The sequence below is a fragment of the Seriola aureovittata genome, chromosome 10 (genome assembly GCF_021018895.1).
Source record: "Seriola aureovittata isolate HTS-2021-v1 ecotype China chromosome 10, ASM2101889v1, whole genome shotgun sequence".
In the NCBI taxonomy this organism is placed as follows: domain Eukaryota; kingdom Metazoa; phylum Chordata; class Actinopteri; order Carangiformes; family Carangidae; genus Seriola; species Seriola aureovittata.
Genome location: NC_079373.1, coordinates 24,651,105 through 24,665,164, shown reverse-complemented (window position 1 = coordinate 24,665,164; position 14,060 = coordinate 24,651,105). Strand labels below are relative to the sequence as shown.

The window sequence follows — 14,060 nt, the reverse complement described above, 5'->3', positions numbered from 1 at the left end:
AAGACTCCTTTTACTGTTACACATTACATATGTTTTACCTACAGACAAACTGACCTTGAAATAAAAAATAGCTTTGTCATACCTACAAAAACCAGTTTGAATTAGTTTGAAGAAAAATATCATATCTATATCTGCCCTGACATAATACATAACCACACTGAAAAACAGCTAGAAGCAGGAGTGGCGTGGTTTAAAATAAGCGAACTTTAATTAGATTAAAATGACACAATTGCTTATATAACAATAACAACAATTTTTAATTTAATTTTTAATACCACCACAATATTTTATACTATAGTTTACATAAATTTATGTCACCATTATGAACAGCAGTTTGTTGCTTTTTTTTATTTTATTTTGAAGAATTCCTTACTTCCGAAAAATGTTAACGTAAGCTTTTAGTTGACGCGGCTTTCTACTCTGGACATCCAGTTTCCTTTTCATTGATGTTGCAAGGAGAGCTTCTGCTGTGACTTAGCTGCAAGTCAACCAATAGGAATAGAGAAAGCGGCCACTCTAGCGAAAGCTGAGCAATCAGAGAACAGCAGGGGCGTGTTCTTGTAGTAACAAAGGAAATGATAGTATTCTGACGGATTCAACCTGCTTGTAGTCATAGACTGTATATAAAAATGGGCGTAGTCTCCGGGGCTGAAAAGTGACGCCAACGCGGAAGTGCCTTAATGTGTAATACCACCGAGGTTCCGCTGGGGGCGGGCTCCAAAAAAACTCTGGTTCCAATACACACTCATTATAAAAACACCAACTTCTCTCATGAAATACTCAGTCGATACATTTTTTCCGGGACTCATTACTGTTTGATGGGCTAAATTCACACTTCTTGTTCAGTGTTCTGGTGGTCCATCTGAAAATAATCATCTAATTAATTAGATAGATAAAAACAGGTATTTCTGGGGGCGTGGCTGTTTGATTGATATACCTGGTCTGCAATGATTGATCGGATGACGCGGCAGGCCGGGAGGTCGATCACCGGAGGATCATTCACCGGAGGAGAGCTTGTGTCGTGAGCGTTTCGTATTGAATCAGTTGTGTTGAATATTATTTTTCTCAATATTTGTCGGTGGAAGAATAATTTAGCACTGACAGTTTTGCTGTTAGTTATTTACCGTAGTTTGAATGAGTTTTCGGTTCACAGTAATTATGGCTCATTCTTCGTCACTAACAAACTGGAGAGATGATGATAATATACAGTTTTTTTGGTAAGTAAATGTTTATTTTCTGAGCGTCCTACAGTTTTATTGTGTATGATGCTAGTAAAAAAGCTAGTGCGTTTTTTCCCTACGTGCTTTGACCGGAGAACAGGAGACAGTTAACACTTTGCTAACCTAGCTAGCTAGGTTAACTAGCTAGCTAGGTTAACTAGCTAGCTAAATTGCCCGCTAGCTAGCTAGCTAAACACTAAGTTACCCGCTAGCTAGCTAGCTAGCTAGCGGGTAACTTAGTGTTTGTTATGCTAACCGTACCTGGTCCCAAACATATAAACATTTGCAGGACAAGGATAAATATAGTTTAACTTATCTCACTCTCATGTTATTAGAAAAAGTCAGTCGCTGATAGAATTTGTGAACATTTGTGTGTAATTTGTGATTTGGTTTTAGATGCTGGTAGTGATCGTTGGGGACTGGGCTAGATTTAAAATTCTGATTGTTAACACCTGGTTTTGTGTTGCTTCTCCTTTCCCCTGGCTGGATCATAACCTAAAGACTGGGAAGACGTTGTGCCATGACTATCTTTTATATACGGACGCTGTGAACTGAAACCTGGCTCTGTGAGCAGTCAGTAAGTGAAATACTCTTAAGTAAAATTTCCTGGGCTGTTTTATCATTTCTTGCAGAAATCAACTGCCTGATACTGTATGTAAGTCCCACAGTGTCGGAGGTTTTCCTTTCTCAGCAAAGTGGTTCTACAAAGGGTTGATGCTTCATGTGAACAGTGCCACATCTACTGGCCTGAATGCAAAATACAAATGTTTGTACATCACAAATTGAATGTATGTATAAGGGAAAAGCATGATTGTAATTTATTTTCCTAGCATAGATTTATATACTGTCAAAGCAAATCAAAATGTTTTGTATGCATTAAATGTGTCAATATCAGTCAAGTTAAGCTCAATGTCTTTGTTTTAACTTAAGTGTCAAAACTAAGTTAGTTTGCAATGTGGGCAAAGAACATGTAGCTTTACTTTTAAATGTCAGCTTTGGTGGTTGTGCTGTAAAGGTGCAATATAAGATCTGGCCAGAACATTAGTTTAAAAAGTTCAAAAATGAATTAACACACTATCAACAGTGTGTGAAGTAACCACAGTGACGATGTCATGATCAAGACCTCCATCTGTTCTTTTTCAGTTATCTACTGAGATGAGCATGGTAACCAGCCAGCACCGACCTTTCCTGTGTTGTAATACCACTTTGTGACACTAGAGGCTGTGAGTCAGTGGAACGTCAAGTCTGCCCTCAGTCCCACGAAGAAGAACAACTTCCGGCAGAGCTTGACATTAGCATCACAGAAACGCAGGTATGGCGGAACCTCCTAAAACGTAATATTTATCTGTATCCTGCAGGACCGCTCCCGACAAGAAACCACGTTTAACAGCAAAGGAAAAAAAGCAACACGAGTAAATCTCGGTATGGCTTCCCGCCGCTGGAGACGGCTCCTGAAAGGAAAGAGATGCGGTTTGATGCCGAGCTCGCAACTTTCCTGTTAGCCTGGTGAGTAGCATCATGTTGGCTCTTTAACTAAAAGTATAATCAGTGCAATGACTGACAAACCGTACCGATAGAAAACATTTCAGGTGGTGCATATTCACATCTCTGCTCACAATTTATTATACTCGCACAACAGATCTAACATGTTTGAATATAAAGAACTTGTTTGATCTAAAGGAATTGTCCTATCACATGTTTGTCTGTATCAGGACCAGAAGTCCAGTCTAATCATCACCAATGATGGACCAGCACCAGCCTTTTCTTCTGCATCCGGCCTCAGCAATCAACCACATTACATCAACACCTTGAGGTATTATCCCTGCACATGACAGATATTGTCTATACTGTGATCTTCTGCACATCCTCTAATCAATACCTTTTGCACATCTTGCCCAGCAGGAGTTTTGTCTAAAACACCTTTGTACATAGTTGTGTGGTATTATTTTTACATATGGATATTTTGACTAGTAGTATTTTACTTTTTTATTTCCTATGAATACATTAATTGGATGCTACACCAAGTCACATATCTTGTAAGTGAAAACCTACCAGGCAATAAACCTTATTTTCTGAGTCTGCCTTTGTGATGTCGTCATCCCTTCCTCATGCTGCTATAGCCTGCCAAGGCCCATACATTTGCCATGCTGTATCCCCTTGCTGTCATAAATCTGCAAGTGTATGAAGGTTACAAGTATTTTGATCCTGTTTTCACACCTCAATTTAAATTCTACTTGTAACCTCAGTGTCACACAGAATTTTAGTTTAGTGCTTTGCATGTGACACAGAAGCTGTTCCTTTTCCACTGTCTTTGAGTTGCCTCACCACTGTTTATTTTATTTATAAATATATAGCAAACATAAGAAAAACAAAATAAAATAAAAAAAAACACCAAAAATCTTAAGTACAACACATACTAGTCAGATTTATTTGATTGTATAGTTGTATATACAGTACACGCGGTCTACATGATGCTCCCAGTGTAAGTACCGTAGTTACACCGCTAGATGCGCAGTAATATGATTTTGGCGATTGCAGAATAAGACAGAAAAAGTTGAGTGTTGTGTAATTAGTCCCAGCTTTGTATGCCGAATAAACAAATGTCTAACAACAAGTTGGAAGATGTTTTAGTATTTGCTCTACGGGGGAAGTACGATTGGCAATTCCCAAACAAACACGACAATGCGGAAGTTTTTAATGAAATACGGCGCAAATCAGTGCCAAGAGTCCAGCTCGCTAAACCAACGGCCGACACCGGACACCGCGGTGGGGAGGCAGTTTAAGGAGATGACGGATCCTAAAAGTGTAGCTGTCTCTCACAGCCAGTTTAATATGAGTTAAAAGCATTTTCTGTGCAATAATCTGGCAGCTACAGTTTGACTGAAACAAGCTAGCTGTTAGCCCCCTCCTCCTCCTCCTCCTCCATCTCCGCCCCTCCGCGCCGCGCCGCGCAGCTCAGTGTCTATTTCCAGTTTAGTCTTCAACAAACGGGAAGTTTTTCTGGCCGGAGTCATATGATGTGTGACATCGAGGAAGGAGGAACACGTCTGGCGGACACAAGCCGCTGGATTCCCCACAGAAACAACAGAAAGTCTCCGACTCCAGAAAGAGGATCATGTTTCTGAGGCAGAGGAAAGTTACGTTGTTACGGTGATGTCAATGTCGGAACCGAAACTCTGCGACACTGACAGCTTCCTCAGTCGTGACAGTCACTTAGCTGCATTGTAGCTAATATAATATTATGCAACACAACTTTTACTAAAGTGATGTAATGATCCGTGGATACAGTAGGATTTCACTCGTTTCTTTCCCGCAGCAGCAGCCGCCGCTGCTGCTGCAGTGCGGCCGCTCGAAGCCATTTGTCGTTTGGGAGGGACTGCACTGATTTGACCTAAATGCAGGTCAAGTCATCAACTGGAAAACAGTATTTCAAAGATCATGGTTAACAAGGAGGAATTGGAGGAAAGGCTGAGGAAACTTCTGGTGAGGCTGAGGACCCCTCAAGAAGACAGACAGCTGTGCACACTGATCCAGATCATCCAGGATCTGCTTTTCCTGGCACACACGGACTATGGTAGGAAACACATTGTTCCCGCATGTGCATCATCATGCTGCTGCTCATAAACAGGCACAGTTTCCTTTGGCAATGTGTTTTGAAACAGGAGCATTGGTGGGAGAAGCTGTCGGACCTTTTACTTTAATAAAAGTAATAATATCACTGTATAAAAATACTCAAAGTCCTGCATTCAAATTAAAAACACTATTATTGTTATTATAACTAGTGGCTCAGTGTGCATGCAGCTTCTAAGTTGAGCTGATTTTAACTACTTCATATATTATAGGGGAGTTTTATCTATAACCATGCATCATATTTTATAAACTGATCATAGTGCATGTTTTGAATGTAAAATAACTTTCAGAACATATAAAAGAGGGAACAAAGAAAAAAGAGCAAAAGTTAGCAAAACATGGAAATACTCAAGTAAAGTACAAGCACCAGAAGTACTACAAATTAATTGTTTTTTATATGTAATAACTATTTTCTAGATTTGGTTTGGTTTTGGAGTTTAAACATATTTATGGGACTTTTACTGTTTAAAGTTTGTGCAGTTTTATACTTTCGCTTTTACTGCACTACATTCAGCTCATACGTGTAGCAGCTAGTTATGTATTATAAAGATATGAGACAGAGAAAGTGATGCATTGCTGTAGTTTGGTTTGCGTAATTGAAACAACTTATCGTAGTGCTTAGTTTACTTTTAGTACTCAAGTACACTTTTTTGCTTATTGTACTGTATTGTAATTGAAATCTTGAATGCAGGACTTGAAATCAGGGCCAATGCAATTAGTTAATTTATCAATTAGTCAACAATTTTATCATTTTCTGAGCAAAAAGGAAATTTTCCTGCTGCTTCTAAAATGTTAGGATTTTCTTTGTTTATCTTTCATGTTTGATAATGTGTAATATCTTCATGTTCTTGATGTTGGTCAGACAAAACATTTGGATTTATGAAGTTGTGATGGGCATTTTTCACTATTTCTGACATTTTATAGACTAATTGATTAATGATTTAACTGAGACAGTGTTAGATTTATCAATAATACTTGCAATAAAGTATTTTTATATGGTGGTATTTCTTTAGATTTGTCATTTCACTTGCCCATAATTTAAATTCCATATGTTTTCATCACTGCTGTGATTGTCGCCTTTGCAAATGAACAAAGACACCTAGACTTGCAGCGTCATAATGGGACCTTTGTTATTTCTAGACTGTTTTCCGAGCCGTCTTATAAAGATAGAAATTAGTGTGAAAAGCTGCGTCCCCTTGCTTCAAAGCGAACCTGTGACATCATGTCTTCTCATCTGTTGTTGTTTGTTGCAGCAGCTGAACTGTTCGAAGACAAAGATGTCCATGTCCCTCTCATGGTGATGCTGTCGTCCTACATCAGCAGCAGAGGAGTCCAGCAGGTGATACGAGACGTCAGAAACCCCACAATCCTTTGGTTGTGACAGTCTTCCTAAACAAAGGGAACAAACTTCATGTGGTCGCTTTCAACACACTTTTTTCAGTGGCAAATGCGTTATTGATTAATATGCTAATTATGTTTTAGATTCATTATGGCTAAACATGTCAGAAAAGCTCAGTATAAGTTCCCAGAGTCCAAGGTGACATCTTCAAATGTCAAAACACAAAGATATTCAGTTTACAATGATGTATGGCAAGTAAAACCTTAAATCCTCACATTTAAGAGACAAACTAAAATGATTATTTGTTTGTCAAAATAGGTGCTGATTCACTTTTTGCTGATTGACTAATTGATTCATTGACTAATAGCTGCAGCTCTACAAACATCCTCACATCAGTTTTCCATGCTGCTGAAAGGAAACAGAAATATTTGCCACCTTGAACTAGACTCAGAGGCGTTTGAGTGTGAACAGCAGCATCCCCTGCTCTGTGTAGTTACAGTCGCTCACAGCTGACAGGCCTGCGCCTCATCCAGCAAGTTTATGGCATCTCATGACTCCTCTGCACTGCAGCTTATCAGAGGAGGTCGATTACAGCACGACTGTGAGACTCGTGTACAGGTTTAGTCATAACAGAGTCGTTTCATGGATAAAACTTAAGTCTTCTCATGCTTGTCTTTGTCATTTAAAGTGCACACATGTGGGATTCTGTCTCAAACATATTTTTTATTTATTTTGATTTATATTTATGTTGATGTGTGTGACGGTGTGATCTTCTTGCCACAGGTGGGCTGGTCACTGCTGTGTCGGCTGATTGAAATATGCCCCGATACGCTGGACCAGCTAACGAGACCTCTGCAGGCAGCCAAGGAGTGGGAGGTACTGGGAGTGCACCAGTAAGTAAAAACATACACATGTACTTATTGTGTGCATTAAAGGTCCCATATTTTTATTTGAAGTGTTGATCCATATATTTGTGGTTTTAAGAACCAAAAACCATCTCAATATAGTTTTACATCTCTTCTCTCTGGAGCTCTAGCAACAACAGGTGAGTGAACCAATCAGAAGAGAGGAGGCTCTAAGCCTCTCCTCTGATTGGCTGACTGGTTTCTGAGTGATTGAATAAAAATATGCTCAGAGAAAAACCAAATCCTGCAAGGTGGGATGGTGGGTCCAGGTAGGCTGGGCTTGTAGCATGGCTGAGAGTGGTGACTGTTTCATTGTGACATCACAAAGTTACAAAAGTCCTGACGGCTGGTTTTAAGGCTCAGTTTCTGAGTACAGGCTGTGTGTATCTCCCTGTGGACTGAGCGCTTTGATACTTTCACAGTGTTAATATAGAAGCTAGACCTGCTTTATAATCAAACAACACATGGAAATCTCACTTTATATAATATGGGACCTTTAATGAATGAATATTCTCTTGTCACAAAAACCCTAACAGCTCATGTTTCATGGAAGTACACAACATTATCACATCAATGTACTATAGATTACACAGCATTCATGTTCAAAACAAGCCATGACGTTTATGTCACTCTCTCATCACTGTCAGAACCATAAACAGTATCTTGATACACATACACATTTTGTGAATAACTTCCACAGTTTAAAGAATTATATAATGTTGAGTATTTCATTCATGTTTTATGACCAGAATTTCTCTGAATATGCACCACAGCTTTATGTAGAGACATTGATACAAGAGTTTTCAGATTTGTTCCACATGTGATCTGTGCACGCGTTATTCTTTTCTCTCTAATGATATGCAGTTGAGTTTGAGACATTTTTTCCCTCTAGTTTATAGATTTTATCTTTCAGGCGACCAAGTTCTAAATACATATTTCTATTTATTCTGGATCTTTTTCACTTTGGTTTTCACTTCCTGTTTGTTATAAGTAACCAGGTTTGTGTCATATCGCAGTGTCACGTAATGTCAGTTTTACTTGTAATTTTATTTCCTATGGGCACTTTCTTGTCCAGTTTTTGATTAAGGCTGGCTCCCTCCCCCCATTTCTGCTGCAGGTCACCAATCCAGAATCTAGTTTAAAACAATGTAAAAATGAAAATGAATCTTTAAGTTTGCAGAACTTAGCCCCTTGCATAAAGACAGTAGAATAAATCCCTTCGTCCTGCCCAGGTTGAGGTTTTTCCTGTGCTGATGTGTTTTCCAGGCAGATCCTGAAGGTGCTGTCTCAGTACAGCGCAGACTGCAGAGTGACCATGGTGGGACTACGTGCCCTGGCGCTCCTGCTCAGATCAGGTACACGATTACACAGCGGACATGTTACAACACATCGGGGCGTTAGTCGGGCTACACGCGTTATGCACTAGAAAGCAGAAAGTCAATTCGATACTCTTCAAGCTGAAGCCCGGGTCACAATTTGGGATTTTAATGGTGATTCTACGTCTGATAGAAAAAGTTAATCGGCATAACAAAGCCACAGAAAGGTTAATGTTTGGATGCAGTGATGTCATCAAACCGATAAAAAAAAAAGAAACTTGAAACTGAATTAATCACAAAACCTTTTAGGAAGGATGAAGAGTGAAAATGTGAAAAAAAAACTGTCTATTAAACATCCATGAACTGCAGACCCCATGTATTTATCTGACTGTAAATCTGTTGATGTGACAGTATGTTACACATCTGCCATCCCCCTTTCAAAGAAAAACTCACTGTCTATTTCTACTTGATTCCTAGAACAGCATTTCCTCCTTGTTCCTTAAACGAGCTCTTTGGTTCTGCTTATGTCTTATTTCATGTGTAATGATCTGTTATATCAAAATCATGATGGGTGATATGATAAGAAGATTCTGGGAAAGGCGGAGGGTCAATGGCATCATATGGTCTGAAAACTGCTTTGATTTGTCCGTGAAAGTGCAATTACAGTCAGTGGCTGCACCATCAAAGACTTTCTGCTTCTGACACTGAAGAACTTTTTCTTTTTTCTTTTTTTTTTTTAAGAAAAGATATTCATGACTTATTGTGAAACTGAAAGTTTGGAGATAACATTATAGTTAATCCATAGGTGACAAAATGGTTTGTGGATATATTGTGCTTAAATAAATATAAATTTATTCGCGACCCTGGTTGGGAGGAATCGATCACTGATTTAAAGCTTGTTTTATTCGTGGCTGTGTAGACATGATTCCTCTGCTGGTGCTGGAGGAGGAGGAGGATGTGTTCGGCCTGGTGGTGCACGCGATGAAGACGTTCCCGACCAGTGAAGAAGTGCAGCTCCAAGGCTGCAGAGCTCTGCAGGTCCTCCTGGAGAGCGGTGGGCAGACACACACTGTGACCTCCTGTATACCATTATAACGCTTTATTAATCCCATACATTCAAGATAGACAGATACCAATAGAAGTAAGAAAATAAGATAAAATAGAACAATTATAATTATAACAATATTACAGTAATAATAACAAGTGGCGATAAACGGAAACGTATTTACAATGGGGAATATAAACAGAAAGGGTATATGGTGTGTAAGCTATATGTTTACAAGTACAAGTACAGTAGAAACATATGTTGGATTGTCCACAGCAGTAAGCATCACACAGTACAGTCCAGTATTCATCCAGAGCCAAAGTGTGCAGAGCAATACACACTCTCTTTATCAGAACATTCAACCACAGGTATCCTGCAGCAGAGTGTCTGGCTCTGTATCATCAGAGCAGCAGCACAGAAGCTTTTTAAAGCAATGACTTAAACTCAATTACATATTACTAACCTGACTTTTATTATTCTAGTAAACATACTACACTAGCCTAGCAGCCTGTAGCTGTGCTTGGATTCCTGTGAGCTTTGCTATTACTTGTTTCTTACCAGTAGTGTTAAGAACTTATAGAGTTTGTTCTGGGGCTTGTTCTAGTGGAATGTGGTTTATTTATCTGTGGGTTGGTATTTTGAATGAAGACATTTTGTCAGGCTCGGCTCCACAACGTCAGATAAGAGATAAGATAAGATAGTCCTTTATGAGCGGGGAAGTTTGCAGTGGATGGTAGAAAGAAACTGCAAAATGTCACTGTCAAATACTAAGAATAATAATGATAATAATAGAATATGTACAAATCATATATTTAAATATAGCAAAAAATAGCAGGTAAGAAATACTGCACAGCTGGTATTTTAATCATTGCACATGGTGAGTTCGTCTGTTTTTGAGTGCTGTATTTTTTATACAGTCTGACAACAGCAGGAAGGAAAGACCTGGGACTCAGATCAGATTTAGATTCATTTTATTATCCCAAGAAGGGAAACTGAAATTGCAGTCAGATGAAAGATAAGAAACAACACAAGTGCAACAATATACCTTTCCAATAAAACACACAACACTATTAAAACCACAGAACGCAACTAGAAGATCAGACCCTAAAAACACAACTCACTATAAAGTGACAATGCACACGTATATTTAGCCGGGTTTTATTTCACACAGGGGGGAAGGAGTTTTTAGATCTATTGAACCTGAACCGGGGAACTCTGAATCTTCGGCCTGAGAGAAGGGCTTCGAACTCAGAGTGAAGAGGGTGATTTGTGCAGTCCAGCATGGATCTGGCCTTTCGGAGAACCTTCCTGATTATAGACCCCGCTGAAGGAGCTGATGAGTGCTGTCAGAGTGTCATCAGATTCGACTCAGACTCATTTGTCTTACCTGAAGTTCCTCAGCTGCACTTAAACTCAGCATTTTCCTGTGTGCTTGTGTTTTTAGTAGCTGATTATATTTCTCGTGTGTTTCCAGTGAGCGATGACCACCTCATGGAGTTTGTGGAGAACCGGGACCACGTCGTGGTGTTGGCGGCGCTCCAGAGGTTCCCGGACAGCTCCGAGCTGCTGCTGCAGGCCATGAAAGTGCTGCTGCCACTGGCTCGCCCCGGTACGACCTCGTTACGCCACAACAGTGTTTCATGAGAACTGTGAGGGAAAGAAAAGGAACTGGAGCACTAACTTTACTACATGATTGAAAGGGCTGATACCAATGGATAGACTGAGTGTTTATGTGGAGAGGAATGTGTGCTTTCACTTTACTAACGTAATGGTTGATGTGTTACAACACGGGACGCGGTAGTACAGAACGAACCTGAAGGAAGCACATTAATCATCAACTCTTCTTTCTTTATTTCAAACAGTCTATTTCTAGCCTTTCTTTATTTCACACTGTCTATTTCTAGCCCAGTGTCGTTGTGATGTCACTGTGACGTCTTGATGTAAATCAAATTAGACACCAGTAAACACATGTGACGTTGTGCTGCTGCTGCGTAAGAGCAGCTGTTTGTGGGTCAGGAAAGTGGGTTTTGTTGAAAACCCGTCAAATCTTTGTGGAAATTCCCCCCATGGTGAGGAAGACAGAGTGGATACTATTTCTATTTGCTTTCCAAATATATAGTTATGAAACAGATAATTGAGTCTTCCAACATTTCTATGAAATTTTTTTTTTTAATTTTTTGGAACAGCAAATGTAATTATCAGACAGCAGGAAGCCTCCGCAAGTCCTCATATTACCAGAATTTCATTCTTCTGCCGTTATCAGAAAGAACGTTGTCAAACAGAAAGCTGTTGTTTATCTAAGTATGTGAAAAGGTCAGGGCAGATTTTGGTAAAAAAAAAAATTTCCCCCAAATTAATTTTTATTCACACAAAATTACAGGCCATTATTTCCAATGTAACATAAGGACACTGAAATGAAAAATTTAATTGAATTAATCTGATAATATTTTCAAGGTCTCAAACTGAGCCTTGAAACCAGCCGTCAGGACTTCTGTAACTTTGTGATGTCACAACAAAGCAGTCACCATCCTCAGCCATGCCTCAAGCCCCGCCCACCTGGACCCACCATCCAACTTTGCAGGTTTTAGTTTCCCGTGTTTACCTGAAATCTGCTATATTTTTATTCAGCCAACCAGAAGAGAGGTTCAGAGCCTCCTCTCTTCTGATTGGCTCGCTGACCTGTTGTTACTAGAGCTCCAGAGAGAAGCCTGAGAGAGGAGATGTAAAACTACACTGAGATGGTTTTTGGTTCTTAAAGCCACAAATAGATCTTCTCATGGATCAACACTTCAAATGAAAAACCGGAAACGCGTGAAATATCGGGATCTTTTTAAAAAACTGTGTAATCATCGTGTAGATGAAGAAATATAACAAATAATTTAAATAGAGAACATAAACAAATAAAAAACAAACAATCATAGGGTTGTTCTGTTAACATATGTGGAGATTTGATATTGAAAATATAGATACTATAGAGTTTGACACAGATAAGGTAATAGTATTTAACAAACATGTTTTACAGCTGAGGAATAAACTCATCTCTGCCTCCTGGAAGACGTATTATGTGATTATGTTTTATAAATACCCTTAAACACACAGTCTTGTTATCATTTTTGCACAGCAATATCTTCTTACTTTGACACCTGTCATATTCACCGACACAGGTGTACTGCATCCCCTTGTGTCGTGCAGAAAGAAGCAAAATCACTGTTTGTGGCTCATGTGTTTTGATGTGGGAGCACAGTCTTTTAATGCTCTATTATATAATAGGATTTTTTATCCAATTCCAAAGTTTGACACACTTACGCAATATTGTGTCATCCATTTTCTCCAAAAAAGCGCCGGCTGACATGTTACTCTTTTGCTTCAGGAAATTAACAAGATGAAGATAAGAAATGTACCCACGAACCAACTGAGACGTAGCTCTACGCTTAAATTCTAATTATCTGGATGATTCTTGCGTGAAAAGTGGAGCTGAACATGAAAAAAAAAAAAAGTGCACAGGACAAAAGTGGACGAGTTTCAGTCATGAACATTTTTTTCCACATTAATCTTCACAGATGTGCGATTTGTTACGGTCATGGGGGATTCCAGGCTATTTGGAGATAACGCTCTCATTCATTTGCGAAGGACTTTTTCTGACCTCCTGTTTTATTTCCTTGTATTGGCTGATTCTTTGTTTGGCAGTTGAAAAGATTTTTATCTTCGACTGCTAATCAGCTCTTATTATATTACCCATGCTGTTCAAACAATGCTTTTTTAAAAAAAATATATTTATTGTGTATTATCGAGCAGCATATACTTTGATTGCCAACTAAAATGAAATTAAATCCCCAACCAGAACATCAAGATGAAAATTTGAAATTCAAAAAAGCAGACGAATCCGGTTCATACTTCTGTTTTGAGTTTACGAGCTTTTCTCCCGCAGGCAGTAACGTGGAGATACTGATGTCAGGAGGCGCCCGGTGCTACAGCGTGATCATCGCCGCCATGGACGCCTTCCCCGACGTGGAGGAGCTGCAGGAGACGGCCTGCTGCCTGTTCATGAGGTTTACATCAGGTCAGGCCCAGATTTCAACAGAGAATAGTCTTTTTTTATTATTTTTTTTTCCAGTTGGTTTTATTCGTTGATAAATTGAAGTGTTAAATGTGAGATATAAGTTCCCAAAATGAGACTGGGAAGAAGAGTCTTTATTTCTTGTTACACAGCTGTACTACGGAATTTAGTGCGTCTTCTCAGTGGCATGACAATTTAATTTATATATTATATATGTTAGTCTAGTTTATTTATTTATTTTTTTTAGTTTATTTATTTATTTGTTAGGAACAAGGCAATTTAACGTAGTTTTAAACTAATGTGTTGCACAAAGAGTTCATAGCCATTGTTAACTTTCTGTTCCTGTCCCTAGTTGGGCTTTTACATGCATAATGTAATTAAAACACTCAATAGCAAATACAACACAAAGCAGACAACACAATTGGTAATATCTTACAATCATCTAAAAATAATCCGATGATGTCTTCAGGTTTTCATCTCCCACACAGTTCTTTCTATTTTGATGTAGACGATCTCAAATCAAAGCTGAGACTTGGCACTTTAATGTA

The 14,060-nt window shown here is 39.0% G+C and overlaps 1 protein-coding gene across 3 annotated transcripts in view; it reads left to right on the top strand.

Annotated features, from left to right (window-relative positions):
• Positions 1–3,955: 3,955 nt before the first annotated feature.
• lrrk2 (leucine-rich repeat kinase 2) overlaps positions 3,956–14,060 on the top strand; it is a 35,450-nt gene continuing 25,345 nt past the window's right edge. The window contains exons 1-7 of one of the 3 annotated variants that reach the window (XM_056386506.1): positions 3,956–4,794; positions 6,107–6,189; positions 6,973–7,082; positions 8,361–8,449; positions 9,330–9,464; positions 10,930–11,064; positions 13,384–13,515. In XM_056386506.1, the coding sequence (XP_056242481.1) occupies positions 4,659–4,794; positions 6,107–6,189; positions 6,973–7,082; positions 8,361–8,449; positions 9,330–9,464; positions 10,930–11,064; positions 13,384–13,515 (820 nt within the window). In that variant the 5' untranslated portion in view covers positions 3,956–4,658. Of the gene's footprint in view, positions 4,795–6,103; positions 6,190–6,972; positions 7,083–8,360; positions 8,450–9,329; positions 9,465–10,929; positions 11,065–13,383; positions 13,516–14,060 lie in introns of those variants that run through there. The other 2 variants (XM_056386505.1, XM_056386507.1) reach the window with 2 other exon arrangements.